The 27,550-nt window shown below is 29.2% G+C and overlaps 4 protein-coding genes and 1 long non-coding RNA gene across 14 annotated transcripts; 2 read left to right on the top strand and 3 right to left on the bottom strand.

Moving 5' to 3' along the window:
- The first annotated feature begins 166 nt into the window (after nucleotides 1-166).
- On the top strand, nucleotides 167-7,505 carry Vps16A (vacuolar protein sorting 16). Of its 3 annotated transcripts, none has more exons than XR_015547256.1 (16): nucleotides 167-549; nucleotides 814-1,000; nucleotides 1,080-1,208; nucleotides 1,726-1,870; nucleotides 1,930-2,048; nucleotides 2,144-2,319; nucleotides 3,138-3,510; nucleotides 3,588-3,715; nucleotides 3,829-3,973; nucleotides 4,055-4,189; nucleotides 4,276-4,437; nucleotides 4,504-4,653; nucleotides 4,741-4,988; nucleotides 5,072-5,168; nucleotides 6,859-6,952; nucleotides 7,040-7,181. XR_015547256.1 is itself a non-coding variant. In XM_011057869.2 (16 exons), exons 1-16 carry the CDS (start codon nucleotides 494-496, stop codon nucleotides 7,176-7,178), a joined length of 2,493 nt encoding a protein of 830 aa, XP_011056171.1. In that variant the 5' UTR covers nucleotides 167-493; the 3' UTR covers nucleotides 7,179-7,505. The 3 variants fall into 3 exon arrangements, 2 of the variants coding, with proteins under 2 accessions (XP_011056171.1, XP_087269037.1); XM_011057869.2 differs by having other exon boundaries at nucleotides 6,849-6,952; nucleotides 7,040-7,505; XM_087412911.1 differs by lacking the exons at nucleotides 6,859-6,952; nucleotides 7,040-7,181 and adding an exon at nucleotides 5,375-5,512.
- Nucleotides 5,133-5,720, bottom strand: LOC105147093 (uncharacterized). Its single transcript, XR_846266.2, has 2 exons — nucleotides 5,531-5,720; nucleotides 5,133-5,450 (listed from the first exon to the last, which is right to left on the bottom strand). It is a non-coding gene; the product is annotated as an uncharacterized LOC105147093 (long non-coding RNA).
- Ppcs (phosphopantothenoylcysteine synthetase) lies at nucleotides 7,352-10,737 on the bottom strand. 4 transcript variants are annotated; one of them, XM_011057872.2, is made up of 7 exons: nucleotides 10,321-10,737; nucleotides 9,694-9,848; nucleotides 9,479-9,609; nucleotides 8,822-8,919; nucleotides 8,524-8,738; nucleotides 7,943-8,125; nucleotides 7,352-7,874 (listed from the first exon to the last, which is right to left on the bottom strand). In XM_011057872.2, the coding sequence occupies exons 2-7, from the start codon at nucleotides 9,820-9,822 to the stop codon at nucleotides 7,716-7,718; spliced, it is 915 nt and encodes a 304-aa protein (XP_011056174.1). In that variant the 5' UTR covers nucleotides 9,823-9,848; nucleotides 10,321-10,737; the 3' UTR covers nucleotides 7,352-7,715. The 4 variants fall into 4 exon arrangements, with proteins under 4 accessions (XP_011056174.1, XP_011056176.1, XP_011056175.1 ...); XM_011057874.2 differs by having other exon boundaries at nucleotides 9,694-9,835; XM_011057873.2 differs by lacking the exon at nucleotides 10,321-10,737 and adding an exon at nucleotides 10,157-10,314.
- A 143-nt stretch (nucleotides 10,738-10,880) lies between these two features.
- ND-MLRQ (NADH dehydrogenase (ubiquinone) MLRQ subunit) lies at nucleotides 10,881-11,910 on the bottom strand. The gene is made up of 3 exons (XM_011057877.2): nucleotides 11,723-11,910; nucleotides 11,497-11,643; nucleotides 10,881-11,195 (listed from the first exon to the last, which is right to left on the bottom strand). The coding sequence occupies exons 1-3, from the start codon at nucleotides 11,768-11,770 to the stop codon at nucleotides 11,139-11,141; spliced, it is 252 nt and encodes an 83-aa protein (XP_011056179.1). The 5' UTR covers nucleotides 11,771-11,910; the 3' UTR covers nucleotides 10,881-11,138.
- A 2,160-nt stretch (nucleotides 11,911-14,070) lies between these two features.
- LOC105147098 (BTB/POZ domain-containing protein 10) lies at nucleotides 14,071-27,546 on the top strand. 5 transcript variants are annotated; one of them, XM_011057878.2, is made up of 7 exons: nucleotides 14,072-14,444; nucleotides 15,105-15,218; nucleotides 19,356-19,472; nucleotides 22,561-22,722; nucleotides 23,323-23,594; nucleotides 24,024-24,221; nucleotides 25,109-27,546. In XM_011057878.2, the coding sequence occupies exons 1-7, from the start codon at nucleotides 14,431-14,433 to the stop codon at nucleotides 25,570-25,572; spliced, it is 1,341 nt and encodes a 446-aa protein (XP_011056180.1). In that variant the 5' UTR covers nucleotides 14,072-14,430; the 3' UTR covers nucleotides 25,573-27,546. The 5 variants fall into 5 exon arrangements, with proteins under 5 accessions (XP_011056182.1, XP_011056180.1, XP_087269680.1 ...); XM_011057879.2 differs by having other exon boundaries at nucleotides 14,073-14,345; XM_011057880.2 differs by lacking the exon at nucleotides 19,356-19,472 and having other exon boundaries at nucleotides 14,071-14,444.
- Nucleotides 27,547-27,550: the final 4 nt, after the last annotated feature.

The following is a 27,550-nucleotide window of genomic DNA, read 5'->3' as shown; positions in this document are numbered from 1 at the left end:
GCAGAGAGAAATTTGATGAGGGCCTTTTGGCTCTGCACACTTTATACCGAAATGCTTACTAACCAATCAAAGTTCTTCTTTTCCGTGAAATAGAAGGAAAGGAAAAATTCTGATTGGTTGATTCTCTTATGCACTATGAATTGTGCAAAAGTCTGTGCTGCGGCCTTAATTCGAAACGCATCCCCTCGTAGTCATAAGAGATCTATTTTCTGTGGCTGAACTAGTGTACATTTTTAGAACTTAAAGTGAGTTTGATATTGTATTTGTTTAAAGCGAAAAAGAGAGTCTAGTGCAGCAATAAAAAACAGACCTATAATATCACCTAACCTAATCTGTTGTGAGATGTTGTGAGACAGATCGATGTAAATAAGAACGTATTAAATATTTAGTCCGCACTAATTTGATGCGTATACTGATCGATTTAATGGTGTAAAAAGAATCTATATGGTTGTAATTTATATCATCTGACATCTCGCATTAATAGCATCGAAAAATGTCGGCGATGCTAACTGCCGATTGGTTTCCTCTGGGACGAGACGTATACTTTCGGTAAATATACTCTGAAAAATTTATGTACATATTTTCAAATATAACGTATTTACATGATTAAGTTTTGTATTTTTGACAAGTAATCTGACATCGTTTGATGCATTGGTTGCATTCAGCAGAGAAAGCAGCTTTGCAACTTGCACAAATGTATAAACTATATATCAAAATTATAAACCATCATATTAAAGAATTTTACAATACTTGCAAAGCTGCTTTCTCTGTTGAATGCAGCTACTGACAGCATGTTACTGATTTTTATTTCAGCAAATTTGAGTTATATCCAATATCCTTCCAACATGAGATTTCCAACAACAACTTGGTAGTAGCAGCACCATACGGAGGCTCTATTGCTGTAACAAGAAATCCTAAAAAATTTGTCAAGATTCAAGGTGCCAGCAAACCTTTAATATTGCTGTATACATCATCAGGAAAATTGACAGCCAAGTTGCAAGTGAGATCTCTTTGGTTTGGAGACTTTGTGACTTTACTTATTTTTATCTTTGTTTCTTATTCTTTTAATTATCTATTAGTGGAGCAGTGGACAACTGATATCATTTGGTTGGTCTCAACAAGAAGAATTGCTATGTGTGCAAGATGATGGCATGGTTCTCATATACGACATGTTTGGAACTTATCAACATACCTTTAGTATGGGAAATGTAAGCTGACTGAAATGTAAATCTTTATCTCATATAATTTTATCTCATATAATTTTGTTTTATATTTTAACCACGGATATCCATTTTGACAACTTGATTCACTTATGATGTAGCATTATATTGTTTTATTTATATTTTATTTATGTCTTATTTTTAATTATCTGACTTAAATGACCTCTTATTGATCTTATAATTTTTGTTTTTCTTCAATTTATTTCATTTAATACTTTCTTTATTTTCTGTCTGCTCTTGTTTGTTTTTATATATATTTATTTTTATTTCTATTGTATGATTTCTTATGAGATATAATCCTTTGTTCAATTGGCAGATGAAGACTTAGTATAGTCAAAAAACGTACCATTGTTCTCTTATAAGAGTTGAAACATTACATTTATAACAACATGCTTATGATTCTCATTTCATATTCTCTTCTATTGTTTGCAAGAATCAAGCTTTGAGTTAATTATGAGATAACATTAATCTTTAATTATGAACATGTTATCTTTTTCTTTTCAAGGCAGCCAAAGATACTAAAGTTGTTGATGCAAAATTCTTTATGACGTCTAACAGTACTGGGATAGCTGTTTTAACGTCCACCAATCGTATATTTCTAGTGAATAATGTGTCTGAGCCTAAAGTCCGGCCAATCACTGATATACCAAGTAAATATAATATATTTATATGTTCATTGAATTTTTGTCATCACAATTGTTACTTCTAGGGTATGGTCCAATTGATTGCTGGTACATGGTACATTGCGAAAGAGAGACACAAGTGATTTTGTCAAATAGAGAAGGAATATTTGTAATTCATCAATCTCATCAGAATACTTTTTCATTTGTAAGCATAATGTTGTATAATTCCCAACATTATTATAATTTATTTTACATGAATTTAAAAATATCTAATCCAGACTACTTTAATTTGTTTCTTAGAACAATTTGTTCAACAATAAAATTAATAGTGTAATAGCGATAGCTGCGTCTAACAACAATCGACATATTGCACTTTATTCTGATACTGGACATTTGTATATCGGTTCGATAGACTTTAGAGAGAAATATTGTGAATGCTATACAAATATGAAGGAACCTCTAACGAATATAGCTTGGTTAGTAAAGATAATTATTTAAATTCTTTAAGTTTAATAAACTATAAGGAACAATGAAATAGACTAATTTTTGTTCTCGTAAGTAGCAAGTAATAATTTTTTTGTTTTTAAGCTATTGAATTTGATTTTAACATTAAAACAAATTTTGATTTATCAGAAATTAAAATAAACATATAAAGCTCTATAAACATTTAGTACCCTAAATTATTATTGTTGAGTTTAGGAACATATCAATTCATGTTTTTCTCCCACTAAAACTAATAATATTTCATCTTTGCTATTTTTAGTGGTTCATGTTTTGCTTCATAAAAAGGTAAAAAAAGTTAATATTTAAAAATAGGCATTATAAGAACTATCTTAACTATGAGAACCTGAGAATCTTGTTATTCATTATGCTCAATTTCAAGATTTTCTTTCCCTTATGTACTTAACAAGAAATGCATAACAACTTTCAGGTACTATAATGAAGATTTGAAATAGTTCTCATTGAAAATGGCTCTGTTTTTAGATATTAGTATTTTTTTATTTTTTAAAATTTAAATATGAATAATTAGAGATTACAGCATTTTCATGTTTTATCAGCAGTAAAATGTGAATTAATATAATATTATATAATAATAATAATTACAATAAAACAATACATTTAATGGCTTCATATGCTGACTTAAATATCTCCGACAAATTACAATTTCTTGAAGATCAGGATTAGATTCGACAGCTCAAAAACTACCGCTTTTATTTCTCATTGCGGATCAAAATCAATCCATTTTAGCTATTGTCTTTTTAAAGCGATATTAGAATTTGACAAACATTTGTAGGTGTGGCACAGAAGCTGTGGTGTGCAGCTGGAACAGTACGATAATGGTAGTGGGACGTATGGCTGATACTATAGTATACAATTATGATGGTCCAGTACACTTAGTTACGGAAATCGACGGAGTACGCGTGCTGTCGAGCAGTTCCCATGAAATGATTCAGAAAGTACCAAACGTTGTACAAAGAATATTTAGAATCAACTCAACGGATCCTGCATCCTATCTCTTAGAAGCCTCTAAGCAATTTCAAAAGAAGAGCCACAAGGCCGATAGTTATATAGATTTAGTGAAAGATAAACTGGATTCGGCAATAAAGGCATGCATCGATGGTGCAAGTCACGAATTCGATTTTGAAACACAAAAAATTCTGATGAGGGTAAGTTGGACATTGAGAGAAGAACGTGTGTACGTTTGTTGAGATCAAATTGTTTAATATTATCAAGTTTTTATTAGGCTGCTAAATTTGGAAAAGGATTTAGCAAAACGATAGATTCGGAATATTATGTTCAAATGTGTAGGATTTTAAGAGTCTTAAATGCAGTGAGGCATCCTGCTGTGGGCATTCCATTAACATATGCGCAGTATCCTTTTGTATTCAGTTGATATTGTGCAGGATCTTCTTGTATATTCTTCATATTTTCTTTTTATAATTATTGCAATTAAATATTTCTATGGAAATCCTTAATGATACTAGATTTAATATTCTCACGAATCAAGTGTTACTAGACCGACTGGTAGCACGAAGACATTATTATTTAAGCATACAAATAGCACGTCACTTGCAATTACCCGAGATTGATGGGGAAAGTAGAATATTAGCACATTGGGCTTGCTACAAAGTAAGATAAATAATACGTGAAGTGGTGAAATTTTATGTGCGAATTGGACTAACAAATATATTTTTGTTTTCTACTTTATAGGTGAAACAAACGCAGTTAGATAAGGAACAAATAGCAGAAGAAATTGCTGATAAATTAGGATATGCACCTGGTGTTTCGTATAGCGAAATTGCGAAAAGAGCGGCGGACTGCGGGCGAAAACAATTGGCGATTAAAGTAAATCTATTTATATTAATAAATATATTATACATCATATACTTTACCGCAGAGAAGAACTATTTATACTATTAGCGCCTTTTCAGTTAATTGATTATGAACCACGAGCGCATCAACAAGTACCTTTATTATTGACACTTGGCGAGGAACGCGCTGCTTTGCATAAAGCCGTAGAAAGCGGTAATACGGATCTAGTCTATACTGTCATTCTTCATCTCAGAGAAAATATGACACTTGGCGACTTTCAAGTAAGCAGTAATATTTTATTTCAAGCACAGATAATTATGTGTTTTTATAATTGATCTTTAATGCAGATGTCTATAATGCATTGTCCTCTAGCAATGGCATTATATATTAAATATTGTCAGAGCCATAATAGAGAGACATTACGTGATATTTATAATCAATACGATGATTTTCATTCGCAAGCAGTGTGGTTTATCACCGAGAGTTATCAACGAAAAGTTAGTACTCAATCTTTTTGCATTTATAATTGAAAACTTTTTTGTAATATAAAGTCAAGAAAATAAAATACTGCCGCACATTTTTAGAATACGATGTCGAGAGACGCATTACTGCAATCGGCTCAGGAAAATTTTAGATTGGCTCGTAATGATACTAATGCGTCGTTAACAGAAGAACAGATAAAATTATTGAAATATCAGAGATCTTTAGAAGATACGTTACACGAATCGATTGTGGGAAAGCCTTTGCACGATACCGTGAGAATATTATTATTGCGTAACGAGTTGAAATTGGCAGATAAATTACGATCGGAGTATAAAATACCAGATCGGAGGTAGTGTATATTAATTTTTTTTTATAAAACTTTTATATTTAGTGAACTGTATACTGTCTTACATAAATGATATTTTAATACAGATATTGGTGGCTAAAAATACAGTGTTTAGCAGAACAAGGTTTATGGAATGATTTGGAAAAATTCTCTAAAAGCAAAAAGTCTCCTATTGGCTATGAGGTACAATAAATAACCAAATGCATTGTTTTTGCATATATATATATATATATGAATTGCATATACCTGAAATCAAAAGTTGTAGGGTCCAAAAAGATCTATTTATTGATTTTATCTTTTTGAACTCTACAATTTTTGATTTCAGGTATCGCCAAGGTCAGCTCAATTACATCGATTTTTTTTAACAAACACCTTACTTTTGATTCCAGAATCTAATAACGTTGGTGTTGATAGCTTTTAATTCCAGAATCTAATAGCGTCTGATGTTGATAGCTTTCCAAAACACTGTAATAAAGTTATTTTTCATTAAATATTTTTCAAATTATAAGGCTTGAAAGTTACTGTATCGTCAGCATTAGCATTACGCAAGGTGTTCAATCGATGGCTAAAAGCTTTTGAGTGTTGTTCAGGATCACGTCTTAGATAACATTTGTTAAAATCAAGGCGAAGTTGGAAGTTATATCTCTTATTTCATTTTGTACGATTTTTGTAAGATTGAAATTAGTAAGAAATATCGGATAGCTAGAATCACACATATTAAAAATTATTGAATACGCATTTCATTTATTTGCATGTTTAATTTTGCTGTGTTTGTACTTCTTATAACCCGTTATAACTTATTATTTTGTACATACACCAATACATTTGGTGAGGTTAGCCACGTGACTTAAATACTAGAAGCTTATTGGTTGAGATTGAAGATTGGAAAAATAGACGGAGCCCTATATTTCAATCTGCAATCTCAATCTCCAATACATAGTCTGATTATGGTTTTACATAATGCTAATGCCAGTAGTATTGTAACTTCCAAGTCTTATAACTTGAAAAATACTTATTAAAAAGAGACTTTATTATAGTATTTTGAAAAGCTCTTGACACCAGCTATTAGATTCTGAAATAAAAAATATGGTGTTTCATTAAAAAAAAGATTTGATCCTTCACCTGATCTCGCGCGCGCGCACGCAAAAAAAACGAATCACTAAATTTTAACACAAATTTTTAATGTTTTTGATAACGTTAACTCATCAATAGCGAAAAATAATTGTATTGAGATAAACTAAAGCTCAAATTAAAGCTTGAACATTCCTGATTGAAGATTCTTCTGATTAAAGATTCTGCTTGCTTGAATATTCATGACTTGAAGTCCTTTAATTTTTTTTTGATAATTTTCCACAATAATTCGTTTCTAAGTTTTTTGAGTTTCCAAGAAAAAGTTGTTCATTTTGTAACACTTTCTTTAAAATGTATAACTTTGTTTAAAAAAAAAATCATTTAAAAAAATATTTAAAATAGATTTGTTTGGAAATAAATGAGTTTAAAAACTCATTAACTTTTATGCCTGGCAATCAATTCCCCTAAACAATGCAATAGTTTGAAGAAACAATTTTTGTCTCTATCTTGCAATGTCCATCTTCAATATCTGTCATTTTGGAATATATTTTATAATACATTTTATGTAACTCAAATTTGATTTTCATCAAAGAAAATGTTTAAGTTTTAATTTGAGTTTTGATTCATCTCAATACAATTATTTTTCGCTGAATTATTAATTTCGCTATTAAAAAATATTAAAAAATTGTTATTAATGGCCTGTTTTTTTGCGGGTGAGTGTATATAACTATACATGCATCTATTTGTTCGTCGATGCGATGAAATAATGTTTCAATAATTTCTATGTTTAAGCCGTTTATAGATGAATGCCTGAAGTATAATGAAAAATTAGAAGCAAGGAAATATTTAGTCAAAGTTAAAGATGATCTCAAAGTGAAGTATTTAGTGAAGTTAAAGTAAGTACTTGAAAAAAAATATTTTTTTTTAAAAGACGTACATAAGATTTACATATAACAATATGACTATCTACTATAATTCTGCAGTTTGCTTAGCGAAGCGGCACAAACAGCATACGAACAAAAAGACGCTTCGGCTCTCACATTTGTGCTGGCACAATGCGGATCATCAGATAGACAATTCGTAGATAAAATCAATATGTTATTAGCTAGTCTAAAAAATTAAGATTTTTTTTATTTGTTTTATAAAAGATAAAGGCATTTATATACAGATAATATAAAATCAGATAATATAAACTAATAATGATCAGATAATATAATCTAATATCTGACACGAACAGTGATCTTAAAAATAATTCTACGGATCAAAGAATGTTCAAGTCTCACAGCTCACATAGATCCTCTATATAAATTAAATATTTATTTTAAGAAATATATATCCCATTAATCAATAAGAAAATGTAAATCTGTTCAGACATTCTGTTTGCTATGTAATCTGTACAAAAATATGAATGTATATCTGCTGTACTAAATAACAACATTTGTAAATGAATTCTGTACATTTATATTGCTTTACAATGCTGTATATATATATATATATACTCACAGGTTTATATATATATATATATATCTCTCTCCCATTACCACCATTATAATATCATACATTATTTACTTTCAAAATGCACATTTTATATATAAAATTAAAAACATATTTTGTATAACTTGAAACAGATTTATCAACTAACTTTTTTGGACCACATAGTTACTTTATATGCTTTTCAATGAGATCTCTTACAATTAATTGTTCAATTTCTTCACCATTATCTAATTGTTCGTTTGTAAGAGACAAAACGTAATTGGTTTCCTTGCTTACAATAATCACTTGTTGCTTTCTAGTTTGCAACATGTTGGCTATTACAAGCTAAAAGCATTCAAAATTTAGAATTATCTTACAGAAAACTCGATACCATTACAATAATAATTACTTACGTTGTGATGATATTTGTTAAGGGCAGTCCTCGCCTTAGAAATCAGCAAGCTTTCATCGGTTTCTAATTTAAATGAAACTACAAATGCTTTTGGTACCCACAAACTAACTAATGGAGCTAAAATCTTTGGTACTAATTGAAGAGATATAGTTGGTGGCCCACTCGAGGAAATCTTATGGATTGACTGAAAAAAATTTTATTGTATATACAATATGTCTGGTAGAGACCATGACAACGCTTACGGGTAGATTTCTGAGATCATTTTGAGATGAAAATCCTAATATTAGAATATCAAGGTATAATTGAATCACAAGCACTTAAAGCTAGTGAATCATATCACCAGTTCACGCGTTCAGATGTAATAGTAAAGTGCTAACCATATTTAAACGCGCAAACTTTAAGCGATAGGATTCGCTAACTTTAAATACTTATAATTCAAAAACTATTATAGCTTTGACGTTCTGATATTAAAATTTTCATTTAAAAATGATCTCAGAAATTTATATATATAGTAATAAAGTAACAGAATATATTATATTTCATGAAATGAGAAAGTTTTTTATGTGTGAATGACATATCTACCATCTCATTGGAAGGAATGTAAAAATCCGAGACCGCTGCTGCTAAATATAATATAGCTTTGTTCTCCAGAGGTGCTAATGCTTGGCAAGCAGATCGCAGCAACCAGAGATATTCAGAGAAAGTTGTAAAAGTAACTTGCAGTAATTTTTTTTCATTAAATGCCTCTCTATATTTTCGCAGTACTGTTGTTACCTTCTGTGTATGTTCTGGCAGTACTGCAACAAAAAAGTATAATAATAACATTTGATTAATGTGGATTAATTTCAAAGATTATGGTTAATTATTCTCTGTAATTCACCTGTGATAACAGGATTTTCATTATTGTCTGATATTTGAAGCAGGTCTAAAAACTTCTGACCTATAAAGTGTCTCGAGAATGGTTCTAAAGATTTAACTCTGAAAATGTAAAAACAAAAGTTTATACATTATCCTATACTTGCTATATAAAAAAGCATTTGAAGCAGTATAAAAATAACAATATAAATTTCTATATATTTTAATTTAATCGCTACTAACGGTGACTATAATCATTCGCCGTTGAGCATTTGCTATGCATTAGATTAAATGACAATGAAATATGTAACGATACAAATTTTGATAAAATATGTAATTTGCAATTTCGTATTATCAAAGCGAGCAATTATCAAAGCGAAAAGTATTACTTTAACTGAAACAATATATTTCCTATGAATTTGTACAAAAATTAATATTATTTATATAAATATAGAAAATACATACACTTTGACTTTATTGTTATAACTACATATTTCGCTCATTTGTAACATACGCACATAATTTGTTATCATATTTATCATGTTTTATTTGTCATCTATTATTTTTTTATTATATATTGTAAAAGAAATATTTTTTCGTCATTAAGAGTCTTTCTTTTGTCCTGATCATCTAAAAGTCTATTCCTGACTCTGCTATACAAGAAGTGTACAAGTTTTATTACCTATACATAAAAATAACTGCGTATCCATACTCCAAAAAGTATTCAGCTGAAACTGAACCTCTTGTACCCGCACTGAAATTATCTACAAATCTCACTGTATTATGTTCCAAGGGTACCGTCGTACCACCACTCTGCAAATCAAATAAACATGATTTCAGTTAAAACGTCGTAGCAAAATCATAGTCAAATCAGCTCTCAAATCCTGGGTGACTTACCGTCACCAATACCACTTTATTACCAGCCTCGAGATGCTTCCTAGTGAATTCCTTCAACGCCTGTTCATTTTGTGCCAAGTCTTGAGGGGGTGGATGCTTCGCATAGAAATCCTCCCATGTTGAAACCATCGTGAATAACGTACTAGAAAGAGCTGCTATATAAGGACAAAGACGATGAAATTACACGGAGATGCTCAATATATGTCACTCATTTGCGATGATACAATTATAAAAACACAAACAGAAAAATAAGTTCAAATCATTAAAATTTCGTAATATTTTGAAATTTAATTTCGACTGATTGTAGAGGGAATAAGTCTTTTTTTTTTTTAATGTTTTCATTCTTTTTCTGTAAGCAACTCCAAAATGACAATTTTTTAGTTATGTCGTTATAGCAAATGAGATACATATTTTTTCAGGACTTATATAATAAAAACTTATCAATGTTATCAAATATATTTACTTTATTATGTATTATATATTAGCGATTATTCATACAGTATCCATTCATACAATTTTTGCGATAACTTCACGCTAACAAATTGTAACAAATACGAACAAATACGAATTGCGATCCGCAAATAAAAACTGACGGAAGCAGAAAGAAAATGAAAAGCGGTTACTAACCTCGATGTATATTTCCCCTGAAAAGGATCAGTTTTACTTCGATCGTCGATCAGTATTTTGCAAGTAACAGTTGCATAAGAAATTCGAAAACCGTTGTGTGTTCTTATATAATAATTATTCACGTGACGTAAGATATCACTCTTCCGAGAATTCTTTCCTGCGAAAAGGAGAGCTTGAGTCTATCCAGACATGATGAATCTGTCTGAATATTCCTTTTCGGTACATATATAAGTAAAAACACGAGATATTGTTCGCAATATATTGTATTTATATCCTTTGTAGAAATTTAATACGCTGAACAAAAATAATTAGTTATTTATTAAGCTGAACAACAGTGTTTTTAATACTCAAAATAAATAATTAATCATTATCTTTCAATATTAAATTGGATTTCTGGAAGGAATACTCGATAAACGAGTAAGTTACTATTGCATAAATTATTCTCATTGAATTTATTTGTATATCTTTAAAATAAGGCTAAAACTTTTATGAAACGATATAGGAAGTTGGTTTCATAATACTATACTAGTAGAGGAAAAGAAAAGAATACATTCCCTATATTAGTATCGCTTACAGGCAACACAGACTTTATTAAATATCAAACTTTCTCTCAAACTAACAAAAAAAAATTAAATTATAATACATGTTCAATGATGTTGAAGATATTCCTTCTGGAAATAATTTGAGACTATTATAGTCCTGTTATTTGGACACAAGAACAATAGTATTGTTCAGAGATGAAAGTTCTTAAAAGTAATTTATAGCAATTATTTATAACAATTTATTCCTATAACAAATACTAGTTTACATATTACAGTTCAATATTCTGGCGCTGGACTCTTTGCATTGCTGATTTCATCTTTTGTTGCATAGAACTGTAACAAGACATAAATATGAGCACATACAGAAGCTGCCTTCTGAGTAATCGATATATTTGGAATTATTCTAAGCTTACTTTAGATGATCGCCTTTCAAGATGGAATTTTATATACAATTTCATATATGTACATATATATAAATTTTAATATATTTATGTATACATATGTATGTGATTTTTCAAACATTTTTTATAGACCTCAGAGATAGGGCAAAATAGTAAATAAATATCCTGAATTCCGATATGGATCATCCAAAATAAGTTTGGAGTAGTGAAATAGTAATTGTCACACTCGGAACCTTATATTGTTTAGTTTTATAGTCATTCCATGGTTCAGACTCTTTCTTGTTTAGCCAGGAAACATCGGGATTACGTGATGCTAGACGGATCGTGTAGAACGCCGCACCAAAGGCTCCTAAGCCTACGCAAAAATACAATGGAAGCAGCTGAAAAAAGAAAAAGATATTGAGTGGAGTATCGCAACATTCCTCAACGCAAAATAAACTGCAAGTCTGGTGTGCTCACAGCTGGATGCTGCTTCATGCTCGTAAAACTTAATCCTTTCATTTTCATGATTGCGGTGTTTAGCGGGAAGATCCCTGCAATTCTTCAATAAAACGAATCAGACAAATATACTTCCACACACTGCTTTACAGAACTGTGCAGAACTCACTAACCCAGCAGCATCCAGTAGGGATGTCAGATTTGGTCAGATTCTTTAGTCTAGTTTACATTGGTTTACATCGTGCATTTGATACGGGTATTTACTAGTAACTTTCTATTGAGTGCATCCAGAGACCCTATTTTGAGCATATGAAATAATTTTTGCCATGAAGGATAGAGACTAAGGAGACCAAACTATAGTTTGAAAAGTGTGGACAAAATCAGGTTTCTAAATTGATATGGGTGGTGCTCGGTAGGCGGATTTCTTCAAATCGCAAAACTCCTCATATATGCTTAAACTGGAAACACAATGAAAAGCACAGACAATAGAAACAGGAAATAAGAGATTTCAACTTATCAGAAACCATGAATAATAGAATGGACGCTTTCTGATAGGTTGAAATCTTGTGTCTTCAACACACAACCGAACACACATAAGAATAAAGATGTTATTCTTTGACATCATGCTCTGGCAATAACAAGAAGACATAAATTCACATAAATTGTCATTAAAACTGAATGAAGAATGGAGCATTCTTCATATAAAATTGGTATCTACCATGCGAGAACGGTGTTATTAAAGTCACTAGATTATAAAATACCGTAATTGGCCGAAATGCACAAAATACGATTTGAAATACACCAGGGTCCATATTGGGTCAATTGGATGTAGCTAACCGTACATTTTCGAAACATTTTCAAGCATCAATCTCGAGGTTGAAGACACAAATTCATCATCATTTGATATTAATACAATAAAAACCTTTTCAAGATTTTTTTCCAGTTTATCATCAGTATCGTGTTGTTAAAGTTAATAATGCCAAGTTGTTGTGTGTCTAAGTGCAAAAACAGTAAAAGATTACACGTTATTTGGCGTGCTAAAAGACGAACAAAAACTTCTTTCCAGGAGGAAAGAAGAAGAAGAAAAATGAATTGGTGCAAAAAAGCCAAAAAGAATAGGACCCCTGGGGCCCTATTCGATGTATCTCTTTCCGTAGTCGAGAGCGGAATACACATATTCCGTCATTTTTGTTGCGTTGAAACGTGAATACCCATGTAGCGTAAAAAACACTTTGCGGACTTTACGCAACCAATCACATGTCGAGCGAGTTTGCACTAACTTCGGTTGAAGTAATGATGTTTCCTATTAGTAGAGCGTAACGTCAACCAATAGCAAAGCATTTTCTAATCCAAGTTGGTGCAATCCCGGTCGGACCAAAAACGCTATTAGATTCTGATCCAGTTTAAACTCTTGATCGTGAAAATTAGGCCATAGATAATTAATTAACATTGCATGGATGTATACACGGCATGTGCATATCCATATTAATATACAAATGTGTACGTATATTATGCAGCTGCGTGCACAAAAGCTATTCTTCTAAAAATTATTGAGAAATATGGAACGTGATTGGTTCCACTCTCGTTTCGCATTACATTATTTCGCTGCATGGGTATGCACCGTTAGAGCGCGTTCACATCTTGATAGAAAAGCAGAAAGCGGAAAAGCAGTAGCCAATCAAAATTTGTGCTGGTAGTAAGTAGTACAAAAAGTCGAAATTGTAGACTACCAGCTAGAGTTCTGATTGGCTGTTACTTTTCCGCTTTCCGCTTTTCCATCGAGATGTGAACGCGCCTTTAGAGTGCCATTACATGAAGCGCGGAAATGCAGAAACGTGGAAAACAAAATTAACTAAACTTTATTAGATTTCCGCGTTTTGTTCCGTCTGTTTTGATCTCCTATTATTACATGGAGTCCAATTTGAACGGAAAAGCGGAACGAGGAATAATAAATTATTAATTTTTATCAATATTTATTGATTAAAATGCTCATATTCAATACATAAGTTGAAACGATAAGCATATTAATAAAAATTGCAATGAATTAAGTGAATATAATTTTTTCAAATAAATACAAAAGTGTATCTGTCACTATACCGTTCCGCTTTTTTGCGGAAATTATGCTCCATGTAATATTAAAAGATCAAAACAGGCGGAACAGAAATCCCACGGAAGTGTAGAAATCTAGTAAAGTTTAATTAATTTTGTCTTCCGCGTTTCCGCGTTTCATGTAATAACATCCTAAGGCCACAGCGCCTTTTGCGTGTGATGGCTTTTAGTACAAGAACTTTATCTAAAAAGAACAAACCTAAAATTACAAAAGTGAGCAAATTCACTAGAATATTTATAATTTTATTGGTTAAAATCTAGTGAATTTGCTCATTTTTGTAATTTTCATCTCTTTCAAGAATCTCAAGAAATATACAACCAATGCCCTTTTGCAGATATAAAAAAACAGATCTTTAATAAATAAATGTGCATTGATGTGCATCGGTACATTAGGTGCATGTAGTTTTATTACATTTATCAATTGAAGGGCCATTGTTATCAAGTTAACCCACATTCGTGCTGATTCATACGATCTGGAGATCTGCAAGGCCACAAAGAGATTTTTTAAACGGCTCGGTTGGTCTCTCTCGAGCTCGTAAGTACAATATTATCGTTCTTCTTCTTCTTCTTCGTGTGAGAATAGTCCCTTTAACACAGAGTCGATACGGTCAGAATCGAAAATGCCGTCTATACAGTGAGTAACAAAAAACAATATAATAAAAGCAGAACACGAAAGTCTAAAAGAGTAGCATAAACTCAATTGCGCGTTTGAAGCCGATCAAATTTTTCAAAAATAACGCAATAACACGTCCGATCAAGTCGGTAGACAGATTGCTTTTGATCTTTTTTGATTGTTGCTCTCTCAAAGTTATTATTATATATTTATACATCGTTATTTATACTGTATTATACGATCCTTGATGTATCTGATAAAAGATTTCGAATTTTTAAAACACAGTCCAAAAAGGTCAAAACATTTTGAAAATTTTAAAGTCCCGATAGAAGACATCGCTTTTCGTTTCATCTTTTAACATCTTTGTATTTGATAAATAAACAAAAAAATCTAGAAATTTATTATACGTTGACGAATAGAATATGAGAATGACAAAAATCGTTGTTTGATATTATAAAAAAACAAGATAATATAAAGAAGAGAAACTTGTGCAGCCTATAATGATTTTCCAAGGTTAAGATATTTATCAAAAATTTAAGACATTTTTTTTCATAAAGGAATAAATCTAGCATACTAATGTATCTTCTAAATGTTTGGTCAATGTTTTGTGGAAAAGAGGAAAGACGGCAAGATCGTGGATTTCTTCCTATCTACAATGTATATGTTTTCTATTTTTGTCAGGTGGTATAACATGTTAAATCCGTCGGAACGCATCAGTTATATGCAAGACAGCAGCAGTGATACAGAGACTGATTACAAAGAGGAAAGGCATCGCTTGTACAAAAATAGGCTAAGGTAATTCGTGAATAGTCTTACTTCAATTTTAATTATTCAGTTTTAGATTCTGCAATATTATAGAGAGAATGCTCATGGAATGATTTATATAAATTCATAGTAACGAATTTATTACCATTTCTGTTATATGTTACAAAACAAGGATGTCATTATTAACATTTAAAAAGTTGAGAAGTCAAGTTAGAGTCTATTGTTTCATTTAAGTTTATAAGAACAAAAAGAGACTAGTTCTGATTTTAGTTTTTACAATGTCTTAGATTTTTCAGCATGCACTTAGATTTGCTCTTACAAATTCATTATTTGCATGCAAATTATTCTTTATATATAAACTTATATGCATTTTGCCAATTGGCAAAAAATTCATTAAATATTCATTAAATATAATTATACTTAAAGCTTACATAAATGAAGAAAATATACACATTGAAATTTTGTCTTTAATATTTATATTTTGATTTGTATACAAATATATACATACATATGCATATTGTCATATATATTATAAATATATAATTACATTCGAGCATATATATCTATGTGTCCATAAAGATTAGGGCCAAAGTTAAATAATTATTTAATATAAGGAAATCAGTTATATATGTCGTCAAACTCATAACATTGAGTGCTCTTTGAAAAGTTTTAGCTATAGGTTAATGTTTATTAAAAAGTTATTAACAATTAAGTTAATTATTCTCTCTGATATTTTGAGCAGTAATATAACATTATTTGGTATATTTCGAGTTGAATCTCGCTTTGTGTGGAAAGTTGTAAGCCCACATGGAATCTTACTTTGCGTTGTAAAATGCAGGTGTGTATACAGTGAGTTCTATCTCTTCTGTGGAGTGCTCCACTACAAAAAAAATTAAACATGTAGGTTTGGATTTAATCTTGCTTTGCATGAAACGTTCTAAACTGACATGAAACAAGGTTCCATGAACATTTACAGCTTTTCATGTGAAGCAAGGTTCAACCCAACTTATGTCTAGTTTTTTTTTTGTAATGAAATCTTCCCTCTCTCCCTATAGGTGAGCAGAATCCATTATTCCCCTTTCCTCATTTTAATTTTCCTTTTTACCTTTTAAAAGCTCTATATACTTAAATAATTTGTATATACAATTTTAATATTCTATTGTCATTTTTCCTCCACTGTTTCCTTCTTCTAGATTCTCAAAATTTCGGTTTGTAAATTATAATCTGAATTCTTAAAAATAAACATTTATTAAAAATATATATAATATATATATATATATATATATATATATATATACATATAAAGAATTATTAAATAAGTTTAATGTAAAGAAAATTTTTCTATATAAACTAGCTTAGAATTTAATACTAATTATTTCTATTAATTAATATTGATTATTAAAAATAATTAGGAATGCACCAGATCGTAAAATTATCCGATATCCGGTAATTTTACGATTCGGTGTATTCTTAATTATTTAATAATTGACTGCAAATATTATAAAGAATTGTTAAATTGTCAAATTCTTTTCGGATATCCGGTAGGGCAATTATCTAATTAGATACCATATTTTCTCGGATATCCTGCCGGATATCTGATGAAAAAAGACTTAAAAAAAAAATAAATAGCGACAATAATTTTCTTTATCTTCTCAATATGAAAGAAAAGAAGGAAAAATGATGTACAAGCAATTTAACTGAAAAAGAATAATTCTGTATTAATGACGCAAACTATCAATATAAAATTTCAACAGGATATATTATCGAATACCAATGATATCCAGTTATCCGGATGAATAATAAAAAAATACCAGAAATGCTGGATATTTCTCAGATATCCGATGCATCTCTATAAATAATTATTAAATCTTTAAATCTAATATCTTATTTTAATATCACAAAAAAAGTGACAAAGAAAAAAAGTAACGAATTGTTCCTTATATTGCAGTAAATGGTACGAGGTACATTTTTACAAAAATAACAGTAATGATAATGCATTATTTTATAAAGTAATTCAATCTTGATAATTATCTTGTGTTTTTTTAACATGTCTGTTGTGTAACGTGTGTGAAGTTGGCTCTATACTTTTTGAATTTTTTATTTTTATAATATATAATTTTATATTTTATTAATTGTGCTGCATTGTGCTACACGTTTGTTGCAACTTAATAACATGAAGCGTTTTCCAAAAAATAAAACCTAATTTTTGCTGGCTCGCACTTTTCGAATCTCATATTTTTCTTCATTGTGTCATATTGTACTACGTTTGTGCTGACTTGTACTACAAATAAAAATTCGATAACTCAAACAAAATTGCAAAAAATGAATAACAAATTTTGCTGACTCCGTACTTGTTTGCGATTAAGTTAAAATTCTTTTTTTTAAATTGGCATTAATTTATGTTGTATTGTGTCGTTGGAAAAATTTCAATATCTTATTCCTATAAGGAAGTTTTTTTTAGTCACTACAACCATATTGAATGATAACATCAAAAGCGAGAAATGACATGTTAATTTTATTACGTGCCATTTATAAATAAAGATAATTTGGATAATAATGAGATTGAAACATTTGTAAAAATGGATGAAAACTATGCTTATCCTCTCTGACAATCAGTAAATAATTATAAAAAGTGATAAAAAAGGCACGTGTAAGTAAAAATAATCAATAAGTTAACCAATTTAAAAAAAAGATTTAAGTTAATTACAAAAAAGGGCTAGTGAATATTTTTTATTCTTTTTTTTTTTGCAATTTTTGTTTGAGCTATCGACTTTTTTTGTGATTCAAGTCAGTACAAATGTTGTGCTGTAATACAGCATAATCAAGAAAAATTCGAAAAGTGCGAGGTCAACTTCATACACGTTGTTCTGTACGTGCATGCATGCACATACTGAATATAATAATTGATAATATAATTATTGAATTTTTTCCTATGATATAAATATATGAATATCGACTTTGCACCAAATAATGATTATGAATATAAATATTATATAAATATAAATAACACAGTACAACAAAAATCGATTTTTTTTCTTCCATGAAAAAATCAAAGAGATTCTGAAAATAGATGTAAAAAAAATACCCGTTTCTCGACGTTTTATCAGATTATAAAGTTAATGTTTTTAAGTATCATATCAAATATCTTTTTATAATACTGTACAGGTTTTCTTCCATGAAAAATTCAAAGAGATTCTGAAAGTAGGTATTTTAGGAAAGCATACTCGTGTTTCGATACTGTCTTACTTCGCCATTGTTGAAAATTTTCTGTGCAATAAAAGAGTCGACAATTACAAAAAAAAAATTGTTGCTGAAATGATTTCGATTTTTCATGCAATGAAAGTTAACATATCACTCAAAATATACTTTCTTCATAATCATTTGGATTTTTTTCCACAAAATTTGAGTGAATTCAATGATGAACATGATGAAGTATTTCACTAAGACATTGCGATTATTGAGAAAAACTTCAAAAGAAGAGACATCAGACACATGCTTGGTGAATACTGTTATTCGTGATACAAAACGGCAAATCAAACAATCAAGATTCTTATAATAATTTATAATTATAATTGTATTATTATACAAAAATTTGAAAATATATGAAAAAAAATAATTCTCAGTTGTTTTTTTTTGTATTTGGACTTATCGCATAATTTCATACAAAAACGTCAATTATTTATTTTAAAAAATTATGTAATTTAAAATAATTGTAAAAAGTTAATATGAAGCAAATACGATAAATGACTGCATAAAAATGACTTGATCTGATAAAACGCCGAGACACTGGTATTTTTTTACATCTATTTTCAGAATTTCTTTGATTTTTTTCCCCATGGGAGGGAATGTGTGTTGTACTGTGTAATATAATATATATAATATATATTATATAATAATGGTTATGCATATAATAAACAAAGATTATTTTCATAACTTAATTTCGTAATTTAATTTCTCATTATTAACATACTTAAAACGTCATTTTCTCTTTTATCACGGAAATTTGGCTTTAATTGCACTACTGATATTTTATAATATGTATGTACATATATCAAATGTTCCGGAAGCAACAAATTTTTATGAAGTAGCGTAGTAGAAACATCGCACAGGTGCTTGTATAAGTAGCCGATTAGTATAAGATTACGTGGTTGTTCTGTGCATGTATAGTTGTGGTGGCTCGTCGAAGCCGAAATCTTGTCTGGTACAGAGGGACAGCAGTGGCGATCGGCATTGTCATTCTTTCAATTCCGGCAGAAATTCGCAGGTCACGAAATTCATTAACAGGTAAATGCACGTAATAGATAAAAGCAAGAGTATACTTCTTATATACGCGCTTATTTCTTTCTAATTTTGAAAATATAATTCAGAAGTTTTACTTAATTAAAATTGATATTAATGAAATAAAATATGGTACTTTTTAAGATTGGTATAAAATTTTTATTTTATTAAATTTTGAACTGCCATTTAAAAATTGTATATACATATATTTAATAACTGTATGAAATTTATTTTAATTTTTTTTTTTTCATAAAGTATTTTAAATGACCTTTTTAAAAAATGATAATATATCTTAATCTATATAATTAACAGTTCTCTTTCTATATAAAATTTAGAATATATACTGAATGTTCTCACGGCGTAACGGTCCGTACTATTTTTTAGATTTTAGACACTTTTATCAACAGTTATCAAGACAAGTTGAAAAGTGAATGTTCATGCAGGCAAAAACATACGATAAAAAATTTGAAAAAGTTTTTTAAATAAAAAATCAAGGTCATCTTGAATTTTTTAAATAGCGTTTTACAATTTTTTTTCCTCAGTATTGTAGTGGTCTTCAAGACGAATTCAATATACTATCGAGAATCGCTTTTATTGATGTTTTATTGATTTTATACACATAATATAATAAACATATAATATGTATCATAAATGTCCATTAATAAAAAGAGACTATATGTACAAATTTTATTGATTTTTAATTTTATTGCTATTTTATCCATTTTACCCAGTCCATAGTGCACAAATAGTTCAAAATTAAATATTTTCAGGATATTTTAAAAAATCAGATATATAAGTACATACAGACCAGTCCGATGGTTGGCACATTTCCAGATTTATTTCCGATGAATGTTTTCTTGTAGGATCATTTAAAATCTTTTGTGTATTAAACACCAATAAATAATATTCAAAATCTTTGAGGAAAAATGATTATAGGCAAATTTGGATCAAAATAGTGTAATAGCTGCTATGCATAATAATTTGTTAAAAAAAGCAGAAGTCAGATAATTTGTTAAAAAAATAAGAAAGCGATTTGAATATTTGCTTATATAAATTATAAATCAATAAAATTTGTTTACATAATCTTTCTTTATTAATGATATTTATGATACATATTACGTGTGTATAAAATCAATAAAAATAACGTTATTAACAGCATTAAATTCTTGAAGATCTCAATATAATAGAAAAAAATTGTATGATATTACTTAAAATATTTAAAATAACCTTGACTTTTTTTATTAAAAAAAGTTTTAAAATTTTTTTTATCGCATGTTGTAGATCCTATGAAACACATGTACAATATTCAGCTTTTTAACTTTTCTTTTTAAGGGGATGCTAGAGTGACTAAATTATTGACGTTACAGTTGTATAAAAGTTTCCAAATAAATTGAGGAAATAAAGAATTCTTTTACAGGATTAAAGTAGACGCAAAATTATAGGTGATATAGTGGACTTTATGCTAAAATAAAAAAAAAATTAAGTAAATTTTTAACTTTTTTCGATTTTAGTATAAAGTCTACTGCACCACCTTCTAATTTTGCATCTACTTTAATCCTGTAAAAAAATTTCTAATTTCGTTCAATCAATTCGGAGATTTTTATACGACTGTAAAGTCAGTAATTTGGTCATTCCAATCCTTTTAATTGTCGGAAGTATCTAAAAAAATCGTGTGGACTGTTACAGTGAACACCCTGTACATATTATAGATTATACAGGGAATCTTCAAAAAATCCAGAAATGTTAAAATATATCGAAAATAAAGCATTTTTCAGAAAAATGTTTCAAACAAAAGTTATAAGATTTAAAAAGATCTATTTATTGATTACATTTGTTTGACCCTGGGTAGTGTCGCCAAGATTAGGTCAAAGTTACTCCAATTTTTTAAAATAAAAATCCCTCATTTTTTGTTGCATGTTTTGTAGTATACCTCGAACTTATCAAAATACTACAATAAAATTATTTTTTAAAATTACTTTTTTTTTAATTGTAAGGCTTGAAAGTTATTGCGACATTACCATTATATCTAAGGGGTCCAACTAATTTGATTGATGGTTAAAACTTTTTAAATGCTGTTCAAGGTCATGATCTCGTACGTCAAGATCATGAGTAGCTTTTAAAAGATTCTAATTATCAGTCAAGCATCTTAAATAATGCTAATGTCGGCGGTATTGTAACTTTTAAGCCTCAACTTGAAAAGTATCTAAAAAATAATGTTATTGTAATGTTTTGAAAAGCTCTCAAAGTATGTTATAAGAATATGCAACAAAAATTCGGAGTTTTTATTTAAAAAAATTGACTTTTATCTGATCTTGGAGACGCCACCCAGAATCAAATAAAGATTAGTAAATAGATCTTTTTAAATCCCTCAACTTTTGTCTGAAACATTTTTTTGAAAAATGCTTTGTTTTCGAGATATTTTATCGGATTTTTATTTTTCCGGACTTTTTGGGGACCATATGTATATATGTATATATTATATTTTATGTTATAGTCAAAGTGTTAACTTTAGTAAATGTATTACTAATCAATACTTTGACTATGGCAGATTACAGTAAGTATATACATTTACTGAGTTAACACTTTGATTATGATACATACATACACACATATATATATATATATATATATATATATATATGTGTGTGTGTGTATATATATATATATATACATATATAATATTGTAGAACAGTATATATTATAGAGTAATAGGAAGCTTTCGTAGAGATAATATAATATAAATGATACATTATAAACAATATATATTATAAAAATGATAAATTTTATTTATTTTTTATTCTATTTCAATCTATGTAATATCATTATAAATATTTATGTTTTATTTATTTTATTTATTTATTTTAAATAACAGGAGAAACAAATTCTAAATGTCTATTTAGAAATGTTTATTTCAAACAATTATATTCTTTTCTTCTTATGACCTCTCAAAATCAAGCTACCGGGCTTCGTAATTTATAAGGTAGGTCTTATAAACCGTGTTGATATCATTATCATGTATCTATCAAAAAGTTTCCTACCCTTGAAAAAATATATGCTAGATATATTCATTAAGAGAGATTAATTTTTTCCACAGAATTCGTTCAAACGTCAATATGGCCAAACAGAGTCAGACTCAAAATCAAAACAGTAGCAAAGACAACACAATGTCGGGAGGATCGGCGACAGCATCTATTACTGGAGTTAGCAATCAGCCAGCTAGCGATGAAAGAATTACACTCATTGTCGATAATACCAGGTGATAATAGAATTAATAAATTAATAAAATATGTATACTTTATAAAATATATATATATATGTATAATATTAATTAATTAAAAATATAAAATTAAGATGTACATATTTCAGTTAAATCTTAATGTTTTTAACGAGCTGTAATATAATATAGTGTTACTTTCTGTAGAGAGCTAAAAGCTTTAGAAAGCTACTTTTACATTATTAAAAAATTATAATTATCATTATATATCTCAGAAAAGAAGCTGCCTTTGATAAAAAACGTATGCTATATCATTTTAACCTCATTTAACATTTGATGAACAACAAGGAAAATGGAATGCAGTCAAAATATATTGCTGAAGGACATTCCAATTTAGTTATTCTTTTAGTTTATTGATTTTAAATTCTCTCTTCTCTTTATTAAGCCCATGCATAATTTGCAAACGCAGATTCAGAATGAAAATTGTATTTATTTTTTCATTGCGGTTGGTTTTCATCTGCATGTATTTTGCGTGCGGTAATTGTCATTCTGCGTCAGCATTTGCCAACTACGTTTTACGATTTGCAAATTATATAAAGGCACTCTTAAATCTATTTGCATTTTGATCTTTTCTTGTTTCAGATTTATTGTTGATCCGGCTTTATTCACAGCGCATCCCAATACAATGTTGGGTCGTATGTTCAGTTCAGGTGTAGAATATGCTCAACCTAATGAACGTGGAGAGTATGAGGTTGCCGATGGCATTTCTGCCATGGTTTTCCGCGCTATCCTAGAGTATTATAAGGGCGGAGTAATTCGGTGTCCCCCGACTGTAAGTGTTCAAGAACTACGAGAAGCTTGCGACTATCTGCTAGTGCCTTTTGATGCTAGCACTGTAAAATGTCAAAATCTCAGTAAGTATTATGAACAAAAAAAATATTTGTATATATGTATATGTGTGTATAGCTTTATTAATTTTGTTGCATAACTTTCTTTAAATTTTAAGAAGTTTATATTCTTTTTTTATTATAAGTGTATAAGTATTATATTTTTTATTATATAAGCAATTAATATATAAAGTATGATAATAAAAAATATATAAATACAAAAATAATAAATAAAAACAAATCATATAATATTATATAACAAATATTTTTTGTGTACAAAATTGTGATTTAATTAATCAGACGTCTCAAGAGTGTGAACATCTTAAGAACATTTTAAGATTGAATTAATTATAATTGAAGAAAATCATGTATATAAATGGAAAAAAATATTAAACTAATAGAAAATTGATTTATTTTTTATAAGAATTTTCAAAATTAAAAAGTTTGTTGTTGCAGGAGGATTGCTACACGAATTGTCGAATGAAGGTGCACGCTGCCAGTTCGAAGTATTCTTGGAGGACTTGATTTTACCATTGATGGTGAACAGTGCACGACGCGGTGATCGCGAATGCCACATTGTTGTCTTGCTCGAAGACGATGTTGTCGATTGGGATGAGGAGTATCCACCTCAAATGGGAGAAGAATATTCCCAAAGTAAGTAAATCGGATTTTTTTACATATATATCAGAAGTATTCACATATTATGTATCTCTAGTTTTAAAACATTTATATGTATCTCTAGCTAAATTGAGAATTCTATTGTAAAAATGAATAAATATTTGGAATTCCTCATTCTTAACTTCTGACTGTTTTATATTATAATTTGTATACAAAAATATTAAATTTGGATAGTATGTCACTTTCACAACTTAATTTTATATAAATAATTTAACAATATAAAGTGTTTTATAAGTGTACTGTTAAATTATTTTATTCATTAAAAACCAAATATTACAATATTATGAATACTTTGTGTAGTATAATTTACTTAAAATAATTCTCTTAAATCTTCTTTTTGCATAGATATTTTTTATATAGTTCGTATAATTTGCTATAAGTAACTTTCAAAAGCTTTAAGAAAATACATGCAACTTTTTTAGCTATGAAATACAGTAAGTGAAAGTTAATTTTACACATTATCACTGTGTTTAATGCAAAATCGATTAGCTTTGTCTTTAAAGGTGCATAATCTCCATTAGTTCCACCTGTTTTCTTCAACAATGAATGCTCAAGGTAGCTTGCGATATTAATACGATCCTGTGTGCCATATATTTAACCGCTCACACACTTAGGAAGTGTTGGAATTTATATAGCGAACTGAAATTTGTGTGCAACTTAACTAATAAACTTCAAATACTATCATAAAGACGTAATTACTATAGATATATAAATAAACATTAAAAAATTTTATTATTATATTTGATTAATTCAAATTTATTACTTTTCAATTTACTCCTTTTCTCTGGTTCTTTTCATTTTCTAAAGGTTGAACTTTACATTTTAAACATGGGTTATTTCATGTCATACTTTTTTATTTTCAGCTGTCAATAGTACGGCAATGTATCGCTTTTTTAAATATATCGAGAACCGAGACGTGGCTAAGCAAGTAATGAAAGAGCGCGGTCTCAAAAAAATCCGTTTAGGCATCGAGGGTTATCCGACTTATAAAGAGAAAGTGAAGAAACGCGCCGGTGGTCGCGCTGAGGTCATATACAATTATGTTCAGCGACCCTTTATCCACATGTCTTGGGAAAAAGAAGAGGCCAAGAGTCGTCACGTTGACTTTCAGTGTGTTAAGTCCAAATCAGTGACGAATCTCGCTGAAGCCACAGCCGATCCTGTTCTGGATGCTGCTGGAAATCCTATGCTTCTTCAGGTTGCTGAAGGGGCAGTCTCTCAACCAGAAGTGGTTGGGCTTCCTATGGGTTCGGATGCTGATGTGGATGGACCAATGGGACCTGGCGATCAAGACTTGGGCCCATTACCATCTGATGAGTTACCATAAAAGATAAAAATAAGTTAGGACTGGATTTAGAAATCCCAAAAAAGGAAACGAACTTTAAAAACATATTTATAAAATCTTTAAAGAAATTCTTGAAAAAAATCTTGTAATTTATTATGAAGAATGGAAATTGAATTCTGGACACGACTGTACTAGATTGTTAAATAAAAGACTGAAGTGCATTTGACTTTGAATCGTTACAAATTTAACTTCGAAGACTTTGGAATCCAGTGGATCTTGATGACAAAAAATGTTATACCCTGAGAATTTCCTAGGATGCGTATCCTGAAAGTTTAAAAAAAGGAGCGAATCTATTATTTACGACGTAATTTCCATATGATACAGATCTATGCAATTCCATTCAAAGAAATATTTATTTATATTGAATGATTCACAGAAAAAAAAATTTTTTAATTGTATTATTTTGTGGACAAAATTTCATTTGTTGTATTAATATTCTTGCTATTATTATTGTATGGATTTTTTTAGGTTTTTGATATCACATATTTGTGCGACTATATGATCGAAACAAGATGTATCGAAAGACTTACGGCGCCATGCACTTCAGTCTTCATGATTCAATGTTTGATTTTGTTCTCGGTTTCTTTTTCTCTTGAATCTATACGATTCTATTCAAAAAAATTTACAGAAATCAAAAGATATATAAAAAGGAATATTTTTAATTAATAATGATGCAATTCTTTTGTCTTTGTATTGTTCTTCAAGGTATGTACTGTATTTTAGAAAAAAGACTTATATTAAGATTGAACATGAATTTCTTCGCATATTTTGCGATTTTTTGCAATTTTATGTATATAAACGTTTATATGTGTGTGTAATTATGTGTGTGTATGCGCATATGGCAATTTGCAAAATGCGCGCGCGCGTGTGTGTATGTGCGTAAGCGCGTATACACACACGGTCTGACAATAAAGTTCCCGAATTGTATTAGTAAAAAAGTACAATAATAAAATATAGTAATAAAAAAGTACAAAAATAACAAACTGTTTTATATTTTTCAAAGTAGTTATGCATAATAAACTTTTTTAAATTTTTTATACAAAGCCTCAAAACTTTCTTTTTTTAAGTCGCATAGTTTAAATGCTATTCTGAGAGCATTTGTTACATTTCTCTGAATATCCTCGATGTCTTGAAAATATTTTCCTTTCATAATGTTTTTGAATTTTGAGAACAGCATAAAATCCAAAAGAGACAGATCCGGTTAATAAAATGAGCTATCTTAATAACCTCTTTCTTGGTTAAAACGATGGTATTGGGTACAGGGATATTGTTATGTAACTTTTTTGACTAAGAAAAGCGTTGTTGATATTAGTCATCTCTTCGTCCAACTCTTTCGAATTTTATGCTATTTCCAAAGCTCGAAAACATCATGAAAGATAAACATTTTCAAAACATCAGATGTTTAGAAGAATGTCTAGATAGAAGAACTCTAAATAGTGTTCCAATTACTTTAAAAAATGTTTTGAAGCTTTGTAACAAAGATGTCAAGCATATTGATGTTATGAAGAATTACTTTAAACATTTTAAAATAAATTTATAAAATAGAATTTATTGAAAAATATTAACATTTTGTTATCTGAGATGTTTGTGTTTCTTTTATTGTTGCAGTCTGGGAACTTTATAATAGCGCGTGGTTTGGATTCTGAACGTAATAACAAGACTGTCCCCGCTTAACTTCTAACTCACGAAATTCGAGGCCGTATTGGGGCTTGCGATTTTACCACTATTCTATTTGCTATTCATATACGTTTAGTACGTATGGAAGGGATGTTGTACGCTATTTCAAAGTTCGCTATTACGAAGTTTCAATGTATATAGATTTTTTTGTATTATGTGTATAATTGCAAATATGATCGATGTTATTATCGCATCTTTTACTACCATCGGTCTTTCCCGTTTTATACTATTATATTATAATCAATAAAGTTGATTATGTGATTTTTCTCAATAAATAAATTTT

The sequence above is a fragment of the Acromyrmex echinatior genome, chromosome 14 (assembly GCF_024713525.1).
Source record: "Acromyrmex echinatior isolate Ae372 chromosome 14, ASM2471352v2, whole genome shotgun sequence".
In the NCBI taxonomy this organism is placed as follows: domain Eukaryota; kingdom Metazoa; phylum Arthropoda; class Insecta; order Hymenoptera; family Formicidae; genus Acromyrmex; species Acromyrmex echinatior.
Note: the sequence above shows the minus strand (reverse complement) of the source record. Positions and strands in the feature narration are given on the sequence as shown.